Below are 20,251 nucleotides of genomic sequence, written 5' to 3'. Positions count from 1 at the left end.
CTTGGAGTCTTATCTAGATCAAGCTTCATTATTTTAAATATAGATTATTGCAATTAGTTGGATTGCTTTTAGCCTCTCTCCCCCCAGACTAACCTACATGTGTCTCCCAAGTTAGTTTTCTGATGAATATTATCATGTTTTTCTCCTGCCAGGAAATTTAAAATGTTTCAGACATTCTACAAAGGATCAGATATAATGCCTTCCATTAACTAGACAAGATAAATCAACGTGACTCTTCTACACATTTAGACAATTAAGTTTGATGCTATGTTGATTTACTATGGTTTGGAACAACAGCCTGACACAATTCAGTGAGAGTAATAAGAATTGATAATGAAAGTTACCTCTGGGTTTTCTCTGGATTTACTCTGGTAATTGTGGAATTTGCACTGAGATTTGCCAGACATTTTGAAATTACATCCATATATCTTTTAGCAAACAGAGCCTAATGATTTAGAGACTAATATTTTATGTAAAAACAGTTTTCCTTTGTCCCTTATCTATAAAATAATTTAATGAATAAAAATCAGTTTTCCATAGAAGATGAATTTTATTTAAAAATATTATAATTCTTTAAACATCTTTTAAGAACATTTATCACCTCCTTATTTCTTAGACTATAGATAAAAGGATTTAATAAAGGAACTACTATGGTATAAAAAACTGCCACTGGTATATCTTTATCCCCTTCTTCAAATGGTCGAATATACATGAGAAGACAAATGTAGAATATTGAAACAGATAGAAAGTGGGATGCACAGGTAGAAAAAGCTTTACCTCTCCCTTCTTTGGACTTCATTTTGAAAATTGTGAAAAGGATGCAGAGATAAGAGAACAAGACAATGGCAATGGTGAATATTTGAATCGGCATTGAAAAAATATAGATCATTAGTTCATTGATAGAAGGGTCAGTACAAGAGAGTCTATAGAGGGGAAGAATGTCACAAAAAAAGTGGTCAATTTGATTAGATCTGCAGAAAGTTAACCTTAATAGAAGCCCTACATGGATCATGGAATGCAGGTTACTAGCTATGAAGGCCCCTGCGGTCATCTGAAGGCAGAGCTTCTTCGACATCACGGTGTGGTACTGCAGTGGGCTGCAGATGGCCACATAGCGGTCATAGGCCATTGCTGCCAGGAGAAAGCAGTCTGCAGTTTCAGCAAGGCAGAGAAAATAAAATTGTGCCATGCATTCATAGAGGGAAATCATTCTGTCCTTTGAAAAGAAATTCTCTAACATCTTGGGGGTAATGGCACAGGCACAACAGGAATCCATTAGAGCCAGGTTGCCCAGAAAGATGTACATGGGTGTGTGAAGGCGACGCTCCATAAGGATCAATGCCACCAGGCCCAGATTCCCCACCATGGTCACCAGATAGATGGCAAAGAACACGGAAAACAGAAGACTCTTCAGCACTGGACAATCTGTAAATCCTATAAGGATAAACTCTGTTGCCAAGGATTGATTTTCCTTATCCATTTGTGGCTTCTCAGCTGAATATAGAAATTACAGAGAAATGAAATTCTAAATTACAGTGTGTTTATTCTCCCTTCTAATGTCCCCACATACAAATAGAAAAAAGCTTTTTTAAATCCTCCTACACTGTCTCTGTGAACTAGCACACACACAGTAGGTCAAGTCTGTGAGAAGAAAAGCATCACAGATCATCGCACACAGGTCATCAAAAAATAACTGTGTGAATTCTCAGGACAGAAAGGTGTTTTCTGCATAAATTATCTGATATTAATGTATAGATTCCTGGTCAGTATGTATACATTGGCATTTCCAAAATTTGAAGACATTTTCTTATGGTGTCTTTTTCTCCAAGAAAAAAAAATAATAAACACATTTTTAACTACTATCCTCTGGGATTGATGTAATGTTTGGAAAGAACTTACTTTAGACATTTTGAAAGTCTAAATGTATTATTTTTAAATTTCACAGGATCACAGTGAGTTTTAAAAATGATTTCTCTAGCTTAATACTCCTTCACAGATAAGCTTATCAAGGGACATTTTAATACCCATTCATCCTTTAAGACTGTGTAAAAATATAGAACATTTAAAAATTTTCTTAGTAAATTAATTTTGATGCTGTTTTTATATTTATTTCAATATATTCTAGATCCTACTCCTATCAAGACATGCCACATTCTCCCAATAAGTTATTTTCTTAATTATTCATTTATCCTAATACTTTCTAGTTTTAAGTGACCTACATGTATGTCTAACATTATGAGATTTGGCTACCAAGTCTCCTTTCAAAATGTTTTTCTTCCTCATGATAAATACCTAGATTGTATTCTTTTCTGTAGAAACTAATGTTCTCATTTTTGTAAGTCCCGTGAAGATTCTACATTTATTATATGATTATTTGTGTTTATAAACATGATTTACTCCTAATCCGCCACAGATTTATTAAAATTCAATGATCTGTAAATTTATATTTGTTATAAGTTACCAGCCATAAAATTACAAGAAATATGGTTATTTTTTAAGATTTTATTTATTTATTCATGAGGGGGGGGAGGGGGGGCAGAGACACAAACAGAGGAAGAAGCAGGCCCCATGCAGGGAGCCTGATGTGGGACTCAATCCTAGGTCTCCAGGATAACACCCTGGGCCGAAGGCGTGTGCTAAACCGCTGAGCCACAGGGCTGCCCCAAAATATGGGTTTTAAAGGATGCTAAAATTACTTTTCTTCCAAAAATTGCTAAAAGTCTTTGGCCTTGCCATTTTTCAGAGAGACAATTTTGGAGAAGAGCTTAAGTTCTTCAAAGTATATTGTTTTGGAAACACATTTTGGTTAGCTTTTTTTCTATTTCTTATCCTTCTCTACACTGAACTTAATACACTATTTTTTAATTTACTCACATCGTATGGTAAGGTTTTCTGGAATTTTATCACTAGAGGGTTATAATCAAATGAATAAAATAAGTTTGCCTTTTATGTTTTAGGTCTATAACATTATAAAAATCTTTCATTTTTTTCCAAATTTTTTTTCCAAACCCCAGAATTACAGGGTTTTGGGAAAACAGTAAAAATATGCAAAGACAGTTTTTTATCATTATTTTAGTAACAGCTAATTGTAAGAAAAAAAAAACGTGGAATTTGGGTTAGTTTTCAAAAAATCACTATTTTATATAGAAGATACTGAATCAAAGTAATAATGAAAATTCATTTTCTCTTCCCTAATTTAAAATGTAAATTATTCAGCTGAATTAGAAATCCATTTTCTTCTATCTCCCAGAATTTTATTACGGAGTTATTTATAGCCTTACCTGTATATTTATTGATAACACGGTGGTACTTTTGAAAGAATATGTCAGAATGATCCAGTATACTGTGTCTCATTATGGCTTTCCATAGTGTCTTCAATTTAGAGACAAACCAAAAAGTTATGAAGTAGGTAAAATGCACCACCAATTAAAATGCTGAAGTGTTTCAGGGAAATGTGTATTTCTGCATTTTAATATTTTAAATAAATTACAAATCAGTTCTCATATTTTGAGTTCACTGACATTTTATAGTAGCTGATTGGCCATGTGATATTTGTTATTAGAGAAATTAAGAATAAAAATCTTGGTCTTTAAAACATTTGGGAATAAATTATGAACATCTAGAACACTCTACCAGTAGGTCAGTGACAATAATTATTTTAGCCTTAGGGCAAAGTTAACATTTTCCATTTATTCTAAAGGGATTTCCTTGGCACTGACATCAGGGTATTTCTGCAAAGACTCTTAACCAGAGAGATATGGTTCCCCAAACATAGGTAAACCAAAAGGCATTAATTAAAGATGGATATCCTTTGGGATTCTGAAGTTGAATCAAATGGCCATCACTAAAGTCAGCTTAAGTATCATGTTGTAAATTTTTTGCGCGCTCTCTCTCTCTCTTTAATCTTCTTTAGTTGAAAACAATAATGAAGGGGAAAAAATTCATGTTGATCACATAGTAGAAGAAATGGGAGTTAAACGAAGATTGGGAGAAAGATTAAGAATTGTGGAAAAGAGGCAAATGTGATATGATCAACAAGAGTTGCAGTCTTACTCATTCCCTTTGATGAAAGTGACCAAATCCTGTAGATTGATCCTCTGAAGCAACTCTGACATTGTGTTGCTTCATTTCACTTATACAGCATAAGAGAAGTTTTTAATTGGTGTTTCAGAGCCATCTTTTTCTCTTGTACATATGCTCTTATGGACTGGAAATGTTTTTAGCTCTTCATTATTCCCCAAACCAAATTTTTGTCCTTTATCTCAGTATTCCAATGACTCCATAACTGGATTTATATCACCTATGGCTTTATTTTCTACCATTCACCTCTAAGAATCTGGAGACTTTACCATTATTTTTCAATTCATTGATGCACTAGAGCTACATCCTACTTAGAATGTTTATTCAGAATCAACTTATTGTCTAAAAATGCCCTCTTTGACCTATTCCTCTATGCAAGTCTTATTATGTCTTTCTAGGAGGTCTGATTCCCTCCATGAAGACACCTTCAACTTTCTGATCTACAAAATGCTCATTATCTTTATAACGCAAAGAGTTCTTAACCATGCTTCCCTTACATGTTTGTTCATCTGTTCTTTATATGAAAATCTTATTTATTCTCAGGTGGATTAATTTTTTTTTTTGCCATTCCACACTACACATCTCTTATAATTCTAGATAATATAGGCCCTCAAAGAATGCTTATTAAATTGGTTGTAGAAATTTCAATTAAATTAAATTCAACATTTATAGAGTGATTATTATAATAAATAAGTCATTGAGTCAGCATTGAGTAAAGAGTAGCCCTAGTAGGGGTAGGATCGGGAAGGAAGCATCATAGGTAAATAAATAATCCTGCCCTTATGGAGCTGCCAATTGAGAGAGTAAAATCACTTACACTAATGTATATAGAGCAGCTCAGACTGACTTAAATATTAAAAAAAATGAATTATATGAGATTGCTGGATCATAAGGTACTTCTATTTTTAATTTTTTTGAGAAATCTTTATACTGTCTTCCATTGTGTCTATACCAACTTATATTTTCACTGACGAAAGTTTACTATTCTCCACATCCTCACCTATACTTGTTTCCTATGCCTTGATAATAATCATTCTGACAGGTGTCAGGTGAATATCTCATTGTGGTTTCGATTTGCTTTTTTCTGATGATTCGTCATGTTGAGCATCTTTTCATGGACCTGGCCATGTGTATGTTTTCAGGACCTCAGCCCACTTTTAATCAGATTATTATTAATATTTTTTTGCTATTAAATTATGGGAGTTCCTTATGTTTTTTGGATATTAACTCCTTTTCAGATATATGGCTTGCAAATATTTTTCTTCTGTCCATAGTTCCCCTTTTCATTTAGCTGATTGTTTCTTTTGCTGTGCAGAAGCTTTTTAGTTTGAAGTAGTCTCGCTTGTTTATTTTTGCTTTTGGTGCTTGTGTTTTTGGCATCATATCCAAAATGTCACAGGCTAAAATCATCTTTTTTAGTGCCTTCATTCTTTTCTTCCTTTCTTGCTGTCTTCCTTTGTGACTTATTTTTTGTTGAGGTATGCTTTGATTCCTTTTTATCTAGATTTTAAAACATTTTTTTCTAGGAATTTTATAGCTTCAGGTCTTACATTTAAGTCTTTAATCGATTTTGAGTCAATTTTTGTGAGTTGTGTAAGGTAGGGATTGAATTTCATTCTTTTGCATGGGAATATCCAGTTTTACCAGCATTATTCATTGAAAAACCATCTTTCCCACTATTGAGTATTCTTGGCTCCCTTTTCAAATATTAATTGACTGTTTATGTGTGGTTTTATATCTAGGCTCTCAATTCTGTTTCATTGACCTTTGTATCTGTTTTTATGCCAGTTCCATACTGTTTAGATTACTATAGATTTTTAGTTTGAAATCAGGAAGTCTGATGCTTCCAATTTTATTCTTCTTTCTTAAGATTACTTTCACTTTTGAATTCTTTTGTGGTTCCATACAAATTTTAGGATTTTTTTCTTTTTATGAAAAATGCCACTGGAGTTTTTATAAGATTCGCACTGTATCTATACATGACTTTGAGTTTAATATGGACATATTAACAACATTAATTCTTCCAATCCATGAAAGTGAGATGTTGTTTTATTTGCATATTTTCCAATTTCTTTCATCAATGTCTTATAGTTTTCAGCGTACAGATTTTTCACCTCCTTGGTTCAATTTATTCCTAAGTATTATTGTTTTTCAATTCGGTTGTAAGTGGTATTATTTTCTTTTTGTTTCAGATACTTTGTTGTTAGCGAATAGAAATGCAAATGATATTTGTCTGTTAATTTCTGTTATCCTGAAACTTTAATTTATTGATTACTTCTGTTTTGATGGAGTTCTTGAAGTTTTCTACATATAAGATTATGTTATCTGCAAACAAGGACTTCCTCCTTTCCTATTTAAATGCCTTTTATTTATGTTTTTTAACCTAATTACTTTGGCAAGGATTTCTAGTACTGTATTGAATAGAAGTGGTTATAATGGCACTTTTGTGTTCCTGATTTTTGAGGACCAATTCTCACTCTTCATTCTTGTATATGATGTTAGCTGTGAGCCTGTCACAGATGGCCTTTATTATGTTGAGATATATTACTTCTATATTCAAAGTGTTGAGAGTTGTTATCATCAAAGGATGTTGAGTTTTGTGAAATGCTTTTTCTGCATCTGTTGAATGATCAGCTGATCTTTGTCTTTCATTCTATTAATGTGATATATCACATTTATTGATTTATGTCTGTTGGATCATTCTTATATCCAAGGGATGAATCCCACTTGATCATGATGCATGATCCTTTTAATGTACTGTTGAATTCAGTTTGCTAGAATTTTCCCGTGTATTTTCACATATATATTCATCAGGGATATTGTCTTATAGTTTTCTTTTCTTTGAGGATTATAATCTGATTTTGCTATCAAGGTAATTGTGGCCTTAAAAAATGAGTTTGATATTCTTTCCTTTTTTTTGGAAGACTTTGAGAGCTGACATTAATTCTTCATTAAATGTTTGGTAGAATTCATCAGTGAAACCACCTATTCTTGAGTTTTTCTTTGTTGGGAAGTTTTTGATTACCGATTTGATCTCCTTATTTGTTATTGGTCTTTTACATTTTCTGATTCTTAATTCTTAATGATTCAGCCTTGTTAGGTTGTATGTTTCTAAGAATTTATCCATTTGTTTATATTATCCAATTTGCTGTCTTATAATTGTTCCTCATAGCCTCTTATGATCCTTTGTATATTTGTGGTGTTAGTTATAATGTCTCCTCTTTCATTTATAACTTTGTCTCTCTTTTTATTGGTTAACAGAGCTAACAGTTTTGTTATTTTGTTTATCTTTCAAAAAACAAACTCTTAGGTTTATTGATCTTTTCTATTGCCTTTCTAGTCTCATTTATTTCCACTGGAATCTTTACTATTTCCTTCTTTTTCCTAACTTTAGAACTGGTTTTTCTTCTTTGCCAAATTCTTTGAGATTTAATGTTGGGTAGTTGATTTGAGATATTTCGTTTTTAATGTACAAAGTAAGGTATAAACTTCCATTTTATAATTATTTTTGCATTATCCTATAAGTTTGGCATGTTATATTTTTGTTGTCTAAAGAAACTCTGATTGCTACTTTGACCCATTGGTTGTTCAAGAGTGTATTGTTTCATTTCCACATATTTGTGATTTTTCAGTTTTATTAATGTTACTAATTTTTAATTTTTCACCATTGTGGTTGGAAAACTTACTCAATGTGATTTCAATATTCTTTTTTTATGATTCCACTCTTCTTAAAATTGCTAAGGCTTACTTTGTGACCCAACCAATGATCTATCCTGTAGAATATTCCATGTGTGCTTGAGAAGCAGGTATATCCTAGTGCTAGCAAATGGAATGTCCTGTATATGGCTCTTACATCCATTTTGTCTGTTGTGGTATTCAGGTCTGATGTTTACTTATTGGTTATCAATATATTGGATGATATATGAAGTGCTGAATGTGAGGTATTGAAGCTCCCTTCTATTTTATAATGGCTATCTGTTTCTTCCTTCATTTCTGTTAATATTTGTTATAGATATTCTTGTGCTCCAGTGTTGGGTGGATATGTATTTACAATTATATCCTCTTAAAGAATTGACCCCTTTATCACTATATAGTGACCTTGACCTTATTTACCTTTTGTGACTGATTTTGACTGAAATTCTGTTCTATCTGTTATCATTAGCCATTTTGATTGTCATTTGTATGAATCTATGTGTGTTTCTAAAGCTGACATGAATTTTTTATACATAGCATATTGTTAGATCTTGTTTTTATTTTTTTATTTTTTTTAATTAATTTTTATTGGTGTTCAATATACCAACATATAGAAAAACACCCAGTGCTCATCCCGTCAAGTGTCCACCTCGGTGCCCGTCACCCATTCCCCTCCAACACCCGCCCTCCTCCCCTTCCACCACCCCTAGTTCGTTTCCCCGAGTTAGGAGTCTTTATGTTCTGTCTCCCTTCCTGATATTTCCCAACATTTCTTTTCCCTTCCTTTATATTCCCTTTCACTATTATTTATATTCCTCAAATGAATGAGAACATACACTGTTTGTCCTTCTCCGATTGACTTATTTCACTCAGCATAATACCCTCCAGTTCCATCCACGTTGAAGCAAATGGTGGGTATTTATCGTTTCTAATTGCTGAGTAATATTCCATTGTATACATAAACCACATCTTTATCCATTCATCTTTCGATGGACACCGAGGCTATTCCACAGTTTGGCTATTGTGGACATTGCTGCTAGAAACATCGGGGTGCAGGTGTCCCGGCATTTCATTGCATCTGAATCTTTGGGGTAAATCCCCAACAGTGCAATTGCTGGGTCGTAGGGCAGGTCTATTTTTAACTCTTTGAGGAACCTCCACACAGTTTTCCAGAGTGGCTGCACCAGTTCACATTCCCACCAACAGTGTAAGGGGGTTCCCTTTTCTCCGCATCCTCTCCAACATTTGTGGTTTCCTGCCTTGTTAATTTTCCCCATTCTCACTGGTGTGAGGTGGGATCTCATTGTGGTTTTGATTTGTATTTCCCTGATGGCAAGTGATGCAGAGCATTTTCTCATGTGCATGTTGGCCATGTCTATGTCTTCCTCTGTGAGATTTCTGTTCATGTCTTTTGCCCATTTCATGATTGGATTGTTTGTTTCTTTGGTGTTGAGCTTAATAAGTTCTTTATAGATCTGGGAAACTAGCCCTTTATCTGATAGGTCATTTGCAAATATCTTCTCCCATTCTGTAGGTTGTCTTTTAGTTTTGTTGACTGTATCCTTTGCTGTGCAAAAGCTTCTTATCTTGATGAAGTCCCAATAGTTCATTTTTGCTTTTGTTTCTTTTGCCTTTGTGAATGTATCTTGCAAGAAGTTACTGTGGCCGAGTTCAAAAAGGGTGTTGCCTGTGTTCTCTTCTATGATTTTGATGGACTCTTGTCTCACATTTAGATCTTTCATCCATTTTGAGTTTATCTTTGTGTATGGTGAAAGAGAGTGGTCCAGTTTCATTCTACTGCATGTGGATGTCCAATTTTCCCAGCACCATTTATTGAGGAGACTGTCTTTCTTCCAATGGATAGTCTTTCCTCCTTTATCGAATATTAGATGACCATACATTTCAGGGTCCACTTCTGGGTTCTCTATTCTGTTCCATTGATCTATGTGTCTGTTTTTGTGCCAGTACCACACTGTCTTGATGACCACAGCTTTGTAGTACAACCTGAAATCTGGCATTGTGATGCCCCCAGCTATGGTTTTCTTTTTTAAAATTCCCCTGGCTATTCGGGGTCTTTTCTGATTCCACACAAATCTTAAAATAATTTGTTCTAACTCTCTGAAGAAAGTCCATGGTATTTTGATAGGGATTGCAGTAAACGTGTAAATTGCCCTGGGTAACATTGACATTTTCAGAATATTAATTCTTCCAATCCAGGAGCATGGAATATTTTTCCATCTCTTTGTGTCTTCCTCAATTTCTTTCAGAAGTGTTCTATAGTTTTTAGGGTATAGATCTTTTACCTCTTTGGTTAGGTTTATTCCTAGGTATCTTATGCTTTTGGGTGCAATTGTAAATGGGATTGACTCCTTAATTTCTCTTTCTTCAGTCTCATTGTTAGTGTATAGAAATGCCATTGAATTCTGGGCATTGATTTTGTATCCTGCCACGCTACCAAATTGCTGTATGAGTTCTAGCAATCTTGGGGTGGAGGCTTTTGGGTTTTCTACGTAAGGATCATGTCATTGGTGAAGAGGGAGAGTTTGACTTCTTCTTTGCCAATTTGAATGCCTTTGATGTCTTTTTGTTGTCTGATTGCTGAGGCGAGGACTTCCAGAACTATGTTGAACAGCAGTGGTGAGAGTGAACATCCCTGTCTTGTTCCTGATCTTAGGGGAAAGTCTCCCAGTGCTTCCCCATTGAGAATGATATTTGCTGTGGGCTTTTCATAAATGGCTTTTAAGATGTTGAGGAAAGTTCCCTCTATCCCAACACTCTGAAGGGTTTTGATCAGGAATGGATGCTGTATTTTGTCAAATGCTTTCTCTGCATCTAATGAGAGGATCATATGGTTCTTGGTTTTTCTCTTGCTGATATGATGAATCACATTGATGGTTTTACGAGTGTTGAACCAGCCTTGTGTCCCGGGGATAAATCCTACTTGGTCATGGTGAATAATTTTCTTAATATGTTGTTGGATTCTATTGGCTAGTATCTTGGTGAGAATTTTTGCATCCATGTTCATCAGGGATATTGGTCTGTAATTCTCCTTTTTGGTGGGGCTTTGGTTTCGGAATTAAGGTGATGCTGGCCTCATAGAATGAATTTGGAAGTACTCCATCTCTTTCTATCTTTCCAAACAGCTTTAGTAGAATAGGTATGATTTCTTCTTTAAACGTTTGATAGAATTCCCCTGGGAAGCCATCTGGCCCTGGACTCTTGTGTCTTGGGAGGTTTTTGATGACTGCTTCAATTTCCTCCCTGGTTATTGGCCTGTTCAGGTTTTCTATTTCTTCCTGTTCTAGTTTTGGTAGTTTGTGGCTTTCCAGGAATGTGTCCATTTCTTCTAGATTTCTTAATTTATTGGCGTACAGCTGTTCATAATATGTTTTTAAAATCGTTTGTATTTCCTTGGTGTTGGTAGTGATCTCTCCTTTCTCATTCATGATTTTATTAATTTGAGTCTTCTCTCTCTTCTTTTTAATAAGGCTGGCTAATGGTTTATCTATCTTATTAATTCTTTCAAAGAACCAACTCCTGGTTCTGTTGATCTGTTCCACAGTTCTTTTGGTCTCGATATCATTGAGTTCTGCTCGAATTTTAATTAACTGTCTTCTTCTGCTGGGGGTGGGGTCTATTTGTTGCTTTTTCTCTAGTTCCCTTATGTGTAAGGTGAGCTTTTGAATTTGAGTTCTTTCCAGTTTTTGAATGGATGCTTGTATTGCGATGTATTTCCCCCTCAGGACTGCTTTTGCTGCATCCCAAAGATTTTGAACGGTTGTATCTTCATTCTCATTAGTTTCCATGAATCCTTTTAATTCTTACTTAATTTCCTGGTTGACCTTTTCATCTTTTAGCAGGATGGTCCTTAACCTCCACGTGTTTGTGGTCCTTCCAAACTTCTTGTTGTGATTAAGTTCTAATTTCAAGGCATTATGGTCTGAGAATATACAGGGGACTATCCCGATCTTTTGGTATCGGTTCAGACCCGATTTGTGACCCAGTATGTGGTCTATTCTGGAGAAAGTTCCATGTGCACTTGAGAAGAATGTGTATTCAGTTGAGTTTGGATGTAAAGTTCTGTAGATATCTGTGAAATCCATCTGGTCCAGTGTATCATTTAAAGCTCTCGTTTCTTTGGATATGTTGTGCTTAGAAGACCTATCCAGGGTAGAAAGAGCTAGATTGAAGTCACCAAGTAGAAGTGTATTATTATCTAAGTATTTCTTCAGTTTGGTTATTAATTGGTTTAAATATTTGGCAGCTCCCACATTCGGGGAATATATATTGAGGATTGTTAAGTCCTCTTGTTGGATAGATCCTTTGAGTATGAGATAGTGTCCCTCTTCATCTCTCACTATAGTCTTCGGGGTAAATTTTAATTTGTCTGATATAAGGATGGCAACCCCTGCTTTCTTTTGAGGACCATTTGAATGGTAAATGGTTCTCCAACCTTTTATTTTCAGGTTGTAGGTGTCCTTCTTTCTAAAATGAGTCTCTTGTAGACAGCAAATAGATGGGTCCTGCTTTTTTATCCAGTCTGAAACCCTGTGCCTTTTGATGGGGTCATTAAGCCCGTTCACGTTCAGAGTTACTATTGAGAGATATGAGTTTAGTGTCATCATATCTATTCAGTCCTTGTTTTTGTGGATTGTTCCACTGAACTTCTTCTTAAAGGGGAATTTTAAGAGTCCCCCTTAAAATTTCTTGCAGAGCTGGTTTGGAGGTCACATATTCTTTCAGTTCCTGCCTGTCTTGGAAGCTCTTTATCTCTCCTTCCATTTTGAATGAAAGCCTTGCTGGATAAAGTATTCTTGGTTGCATGTTCTTTTCATTTAGGACCCTGAATATATCCTGCCAGCCCTTTCTGGCCTGCCAGGTCTCTGTGGAGAGGTCTGCTGTTACCCTAATATTCCTCCCCACAAAAGTCAGGGACTTTTTTTCTCTTGCTGCTTTAAGGATCTTCTCCTTATCTTTGGAATTTGCAAGCTTCACTATTAAATGTCGAGGTGTTGAACGGTTTTTGTTGATTTTAGGGGGGGATCTCTCTATTTCCTGGATCTGAATGCCTGTTTCCCTTCCCAGATTCGGAAAGTTTTCAGCTAGGATTTGTTCAAATACATATTCTGGCCCTCTGTCCCTTTCGGCGCCCTCGGGAACCCCAATTAAATGTAGGTTTTTCTTCCTCAGGCTGTCATTTATTTCCCTTAATCTATCCTCATGGTCTTTTAATTGCTTGTCTCTTTTTTCCTCAGTTTCCCTCTTTGCCATCAACTTGTCTTCTATGTCACTCACTCGTTCTTCCACCTCGTTAAGCCTCGTCGTTAGGACTTCTAGCTTGGGTTGCATCTCATTTAATTGATTTTTAATTTCTGCCTGATTAGATCTAAATTCTGCAGTCATGACGTCTCTTGAGTCCTTTATGGTTTTTTCTAGAGCCACCAGTAGCTGTATAATAGTGCTTCTGAATTGGCTTTCTGACATTGAATTGTAATCCAGATTTTGTAACTCCGTGGGAGAGAGGGCTGTTTCTGATTCTTTTTTTTTTTTTTTTTTTTTGAGGTGAGGTTTTCCTTCTAGTCATTTTGCTCAGTGCAGAGTGGCCAAAAACAAGTTGTATTGGGAAAAGGAGAAAAAGAGAGAGATGGAAAGAAAAGAGAAAAAGAAAAAAGAGAAAGAAGAAAAAAAAGGGGGGGGGGAAAGAGAAGAAAAAGAGAAAGAAAAAGAAAGAAAGAAAAAAGAAAAAAAAAGGGTGGGGTGGGGTGTGGGAAGCAATCAGAAATCAAGAAGAAAGAAAGAAAAAAAAGGCACAAAACAAAACAAAAACAAAAGAAAAACAAACAAACAAACAAACAAAAAAAAAAAAAAACACGGGGGAGTATCTTCCGATTCTGTATACTTTAAGTCCCTTGACTTCCCCTGGAACTGGTCCGTCTCGCTGGTCTTCTGGGGGAGGGGCCTGCTGTGCTGATTCTCAGGTGTTAGCACTTGGGGGAGCTGCTCTGCCCCTGCCTGGTGCAGGGCTCCGTGGGGGTCGTTCACCCCGTGAGGCCCCGGGAGGAAGCCACAGTGGCGGGGGCAGCTCTGGGACCCTGGAGTCAGCTCCCGCAGTAGCTCCGGGGCTCTCCGTCTGCAGGGCCTGGGGGCTCCGGGGCGGGGCCGCTGATCTGCTCACCTCGGGGCAGGAGCGTCCTCGCTGTTCTGGGCCCTCCCGGCCTCTGCCTGTCCCGGGGGAGGCCGGATCCTGGGCTGTGTCCCGGCGCCCTGTGCTCCGGAGCCTGCGCTGGTGGATTCGGTCCCCGCCCCGCAGCCCCCTCCGCGGAGCCGCCGCCCGAGCCCCTCCGAGCTGTTCCCGGAGCCGCGCCGCCCCCTCCGCGGAGCTTCTTCCTCTGCCCGAGCCGCCGCCGCTGAGCTGTTCCCGGAGCCCCGCAGCCCCCTCCGCGGAGCCGCCGCCCGAGCCCCTCCGAGCTGCTCCGGGTCCCGCCGAGCGCTGCAGCCCTTAGGGAGCTCGGCGCATCTCCCGGGGCGCGGTTCCTCTGTTACTGTCCCAGGGAGCCCGAGGGCGTCCCCGCCTTTCTGGGGATCCTGCTCCAATTCCCCGGGAGGCCTTTCCCCCGGCAAGGTTGGTGCAGCTCCTGCTCCTCCGGGACGGGGCTCTCCTGTCCTGGGGACACTCGCCCCGGCCTCAGCCCGGCTCCTCGCGGGCCCCTCCCCCTCGGAGGCCTTTTGTGTCTTTATTTCTTTTTCCCCGTCTTCCTACCTGATAGAAGCGCGAACTCTTCTCACTGTAGCGTTCCAACTGGTCTCTCTTTACATCTCAGGCCGAATTCGTAGATTTTCAGGATGATTGGATGGTTTTCTAGGTAATTCGTTGAGGACAGGTGACCTGGAGACCCTGCTCCTCCGCCATCGTGCCCCTCCCTCTTGTTTTTATTTTTTAAAATCATTTAGTAGCCCTGTCTTTTGATTGTAAAATTTAGTCCATTTACATTAAAGTAATTATTGATAAGTAAGGACTTAATATTGTCCTTTTGTTAATCGTTTTTTTTTTGGGGGGGGGTTAGTGCCTTTGTTCCATTCTTTCTCTCTTGCTGTCTCCCTTGGTGACTTATTTTTTTTTAGAGGTATTCTTTGATTCCTTTCTATCTTTTATGTATCTACTATAGGTTTTTTAATTGCTGTTACCATGAGGACTAAATAAAATTTTATAGATCTAACAGTCTATTTTAAGATGATAAAGTTTACCTTCAAATGCATATGAGACTACACTTTTAGTTTTTCTGTTCCCACATTTTATGCTATTAATGTCATACCTTACATCTTTTTATGTAGTGCATCCGTTAACAAATTACTATGGCTATAGTGATTTTTATTTTTATTTATTTATTTTTTTAAAGTGATTCTTTTTTTTTTTTTAATTTATTTATGATAGTCACAGAGAGAGAGAGAGAGAGAGAGGCAGAGACACAGGCAGAGGGAGAAGCAGGCTCCATGCACCGGGAGCCCGACGTGGGATTCGATCCCGGGTCTCCAGGATCGCACCCTGGGCCAAAGGCAGGCGCCAAACCGCTACGCCACCCAGGGATCCCTATAGTGATTTTTAATATTATTATTTTCTCACTTCTATACTAGAAATAAAAAATGATTTACACATCATCATGACAGCATTAAGGTATTCAAAATTTGGCTACACATTTACTTTTATAGGTGAGTTTTATACTTCTATATGTTTTCATGTTATTGCTTGGTGTCCTTTCATTTCCTCCTGAACAATTCCTTTTAGCATTTCTTGTAAGGCAAGTCTAGTGGTGATGAAACCCCTTAGCTTTTGTTTGTCTGAGAATGTCTTTATTTCTTCTTCAGTTCTGAAGGGTAATTTTACTATTTATGGCATTCTTAGTAGGCAGAGTTTTTTTCTTTCAGTATTTTGACTATATATATCATTATACCTCCTCCTGGTGTATAAAAGGTTCTGCAGAGAAATTTGCCTATAGCCTTATGGGGTCTTCCTGGTAGATCACAAGTCATTTTGCTCTTGCTGCTTTCAAAATTCTCTTTTTGTCTATTACTTTCACATTGTGATTATAATGTATCTTAGAATAATCTTCTTTGTGTTGATCTTGCTTAGGGTCCTTGAGTTTCTTGTGCCTAGATATAGAAATAGAAACCTTTCAAGATTTGGAAAGTTTTCAGCTATTACATCTTTAATAAGCTTTCAGCCTCTTTTTCTCTCTTTTGGAACTCCAGTGAAGTGAGTTTTCTTTTTCTTTTTTTATAAATTTACTTTTTATTGGTGTTCAATTTGCCAACATATAGAATAACACCCAGTGCTCATCCCATCAAGTGCCCCCCTTGAAGTGAGTTTTCATTTACTTCCTGATAATACTGTAATTAACACAGACTTTTTTCAATCTTTTTTATTCTTTTTATTACCCTAACTGGCTTATTTCACATAATATGTCTTTGATTGTGTTGATTCTTTTTTTCTGAATGATCAACTCTGTTGTTAAAACTCCTAATTGAATTTTTCACTCCCGTCATTGTATTCTGCAGCTCCAGGATTTGTTTGATTATTTTTCATGTTTTCTGTTTTTTCCTTAAAAAAAAAAAAAAAGATTTTATTTATTCATCTGAGAGACAGAGAGAGAAAGAGCAAGTTGGGGGAGGGGGTGTGGGAGGAGACGGATAAGTGGAATCCCCACTGAGTGGGGAACCTGATGCAGGGCTCAATCCCAAGACTCTGAACTGATGACCTGAGCCAAAGTGAGACACTTAACTGACTGAGCCACCCAGGAGCCCCTATGGCTTCTATTTTTCTATTAAACTTCTAATTTTGTTTGTGCATTGTTTCCTCATTTCATTTAGTTATCTGTTCTGTTGGATTTCTTTGAGTTTCTTTAAGATAATTATTTTGAATTCCTTGTCAGGCAAACTATAGAGCTCCATTTCTTTGGGGTCAATTACTTGCTTAATTAGTTTCCTTTGGCAGTGTTATATATTCATGATTCTTTATGTTCTGTATAACCTTGCATTAGTGTCTGTTGATTTGAGGGAGAAAACACCTCTTCCAGTCTTTACTATTTTGACTGGTAGAAGTTTCATTTTCTTGTTAGTTCTACAGGTCAATAGGATCACCCACAGAATTGCAGTTGTGCTGGTTTGTAGCCAGTTGTGAAGCTGTTGCTGGGTCTAGAGTGGAGACTATGATTGGCAGTCTTATTACCAGGCATTCAGGAGGTTGTGGATCCTGTCTGGTACCTGGGTGGATAAGACTTGCCTCTCTACCTAGTTCAGGAGAGTGGTGCCGGGACAGCCATCTGCTTCAAGGTCTACAATTAGGTCCTCAGGCAGTGGGCCTATTACCAGGTATGTGGACATGTGTAGATCCCACTACATCCTCAGGAGGACTCCTGCCAGGGATCCTGTCAGGATAGGTGAGTCCCTGGACCATGGCTAAGAGGGGCTAGAAATGACTATGCCACAGAGTTGTTACATGTTCTACAGCCAAGATTGAGATCTGCATGGATGGGCATGTCTCCTGACAGTTTCTAAGAAGACTGGACTGCTCTCTGACCATGGCCAAGGAGGCTAGAGCTAGGTATAGGGCCTTGTGTTATGAGGACTGGTCACAGACTGTAGCTAGGAAGGACTGAAACTGAGTCTAGGGCTGTTTTATGATCTCTGGAGGTCCAGACAGTAGTGTCTCCTGCTAGTTCTTTGGGCCAGCAATTCTGCTGGTAGACTGCAACTATGAGGCCTAAAGCTGAGTAAGGTCCCTTTAGGATCTTTGTGGGCACAGGTGCAAGTATCTCCTATCTTGTCCCTGTGCTAACAGAATTGCTTACGGATTATAGCTGTGGGGTCAAAAACAAGTATGGGGTACTTTTAGGATCTCTAGGGGTGTGGCCAGGAGTTTCTCCCAATGAAACTGTAGACTCTCAGGACTTCTGGAAGACTGTTACAGAAGTATATTTATGGCCCTTTCAAGATCTCTGGTGGTATAGACAAGAGTGTCTCCTTTTGGGATACTCTGCCAATAGAAATGTTCATGGACTATAACAGGGAGTGGGCTAGAATTCAGTTATAGGGTCCTCTCAGGGTCTATAGTCGTACCAAGTCTAGTGAGCTTATCACCAAGGGCTTCTGGATAACAGCTGAGAGGAGCTGGAGATATTTCATGGAACACTTCAGGGTCCACAGCAGGAACAGAGGTCTGTGTGCCTATTACTGATGTGCAGGTGACCGTGATGGCTGCTGGGTCCCTTGGGTATATGGTGCTGGCAACAGAACTAAAGTTAAATAAAACTTTAGTCAAGTCCTCAGAGGTATAGAGCTATTTCTGGGTCTGTGGTGGGGACCACAGTTAGAAAGCCTAGGTATAAGATTGCTTTCTCAAAACAGTTCTCGTAGGGGTACCTGGGTTGCTCAGCGGTTGAGCATCTGCCTTTGGCTCAGGTCATGATCCTGGGGTCCTGGGATTGAGTTCTGTATCAGGCTCCCCACAGGAAGCCTTCTTCTCCCTCTACCTATGTCTCTGCCTCTCATGAATAAATAAATAAAAATATTTTAAAAAGCGGTTCTCCTAAATTATAGACCGTACCAGAGTTTTGCAATCTCCTACATAGATCTAAAGGCACTTCACTGTGAATGGATGCAAAATTGTTTTTAAAGAGAAGATATGAGCAAGGGGTGTCTTATTCAGCCTTATTGTTGATGTCCCATGGCAAATTTTTAAGAGTAAAGCTAATGAGACTGGAGAGTTTAAATAAGACAACTGAGAAAACAGCAAAAAGCACTAGATGTTATTGTTTTTACAGCTTTACTGAGGTATAATGTATATGTAGTAAGATCTATTTAAGAGTATTATTTGATAAATTTTAGAAACTGTATGCAGTTGTGACACTACCATTGTCAAATTTTAGGACATTTTTATCACCTTCAAAAGTTTGCAAAAACCCCTTTGCAATCAATTTCTGCCTCCAGCTAGGCCCCAGCCAAGTACTAATACGTCATCAATCACTATCATTTTGCTTTTTCTAGAATTTTATAAAAATGGAAACACAATTTATAGGCTCTCATGTCTGGCTATTTTATTCAGTATAACCTTTTTGTGATTGATCCATTTTTTTTATTTTTTTTAAAGATTTATTTATTTATTCATTCAGAGAGAGAGAGAGAGACTGGCAGAGACACAGGCAGAGGGAGAGGCGGGATCCATGCAGGAAGCCCGACGCGGGACTCGATCCGGGGTCTCCAGGATCACGCCCTGGGCCGCGCTAAACCGCTGCGCCACCAGGGCTGCCCTGATCCATTTATTGAATGTACCGTCAGCTTGTTGCTTTTTATTGCTAAATAGAACTTTTATTAATCTAATTTGTGTAGCTGGAGCTGCACACCACGAACACTTTTGTCAGGTGGCACAATGATAAGCTTTGTCAGTAGAGGGAGCTGGAAGGATATAACGGAAAAATGAGGCTTCTCTGGTTCCAGTGAGCTTCTTCTCTTCTTGTTTCAGTAATACAACTAGCAGGGGGCATGAATGAGGTCTACACAATAGCATTCACTTTCCAGCAAATTTTGTTGCTAGAATCACCTTAGTTGTAGACTTTCTGATTGATAATCCGGGCCAATTGCTTCCTGCTTGCTTGGATCAGCCAGCTGGTTTGGGATAAGCTCTAGCCCAAGGCAGTCCAACAAATTATTTCACCATCCAGTGGTCTGTGCTTTACCACAAGGTCTTGATCTCAGCTTTGGGGAGGAAATCTTGCTTCCATGCTTTTTCCTTTCCTTAGGACTTTCCCTTAGCCATAGACTATTTTTTTAGAGTTCTCTATCCCTTCTTATCTTCTAACTACTCCTCTGTCCCCTAACTGAACTTTACTGTTCTAGATTTATTTCTGATAGTGATCACAGGAGATAGACTACCAAATAAGGGGACTATGGAATAGGTTTGATTCTTGGACTTGAGGGAAATGGGAGGCTAATAATTCATGGTAAACATCCCTGGCATCACTGTAATCAAGATATAACCTGCAAGGTCAATTGGGCATATTCCTTAGTATCCCAGGTGGCTAGTTCACTAGAACAATATGGCAATAATGACTATAAGGACTCTGCTGTGGGATGGCTTCTGAGTGAACCAGAGTGCTTACAGAAAGAAAGAAACAAACACAAGCCTTTTAACTCAACTCAAATAACAGTCTAATAAAAAAGTCCAGGACCAGACAGCTTCGCTGGTGAATTCCACCAAATATTCAAAGAAGATGTAGTATCTTTCCTTCTCAAATTCTTCTATGAAACGGAAGAGGAGGGAATGCTTCCAAATTCATTTTATGAGGTATTACCTAGATACCAAAACCAGAAAAAGATGCCACAAGAAAAGAAAACTACAGGCCAGTATCCCTGATGAACGCAGATATAAATATCCTCAACAAAATACAAGCAAACTAAATTTAGCAATACATTAAAAGGATCATAC

General features: G+C 37.9%; 1 protein-coding gene across 1 annotated transcript; it reads right to left on the bottom strand.

The window, feature by feature from the left end:
• Window positions 1–550: 550 nt before the first annotated feature.
• LOC112913748 (olfactory receptor 5K4) lies at window positions 551–1,480 on the bottom strand. The gene has a single exon (XM_025990622.2). The coding sequence runs from the start codon at window positions 1,478–1,480 to the stop codon at window positions 551–553; it is 930 nt and encodes a 309-aa protein (XP_025846407.2).
• Window positions 1,481–20,251: the final 18,771 nt, after the last annotated feature.

Source organism: Vulpes vulpes, chromosome 1 (assembly GCF_048418805.1).
Source record: "Vulpes vulpes isolate BD-2025 chromosome 1, VulVul3, whole genome shotgun sequence".
NCBI classification, from domain to species: domain Eukaryota; kingdom Metazoa; phylum Chordata; class Mammalia; order Carnivora; family Canidae; genus Vulpes; species Vulpes vulpes.
The sequence above is the reverse complement of the archived record's forward strand: the minus strand, read 5'-3'. Positions and strand labels throughout refer to the sequence as shown.

Bases quoted from the DNA above. Each gene is read 5' to 3' on its own strand.
- LOC112913748 (XM_025990622.2), bottom strand. From the start codon at position 1,480: ATGGATAAGGAAAATCAATCCTTGGCAACAGAGTTTATCCTTATAGGA.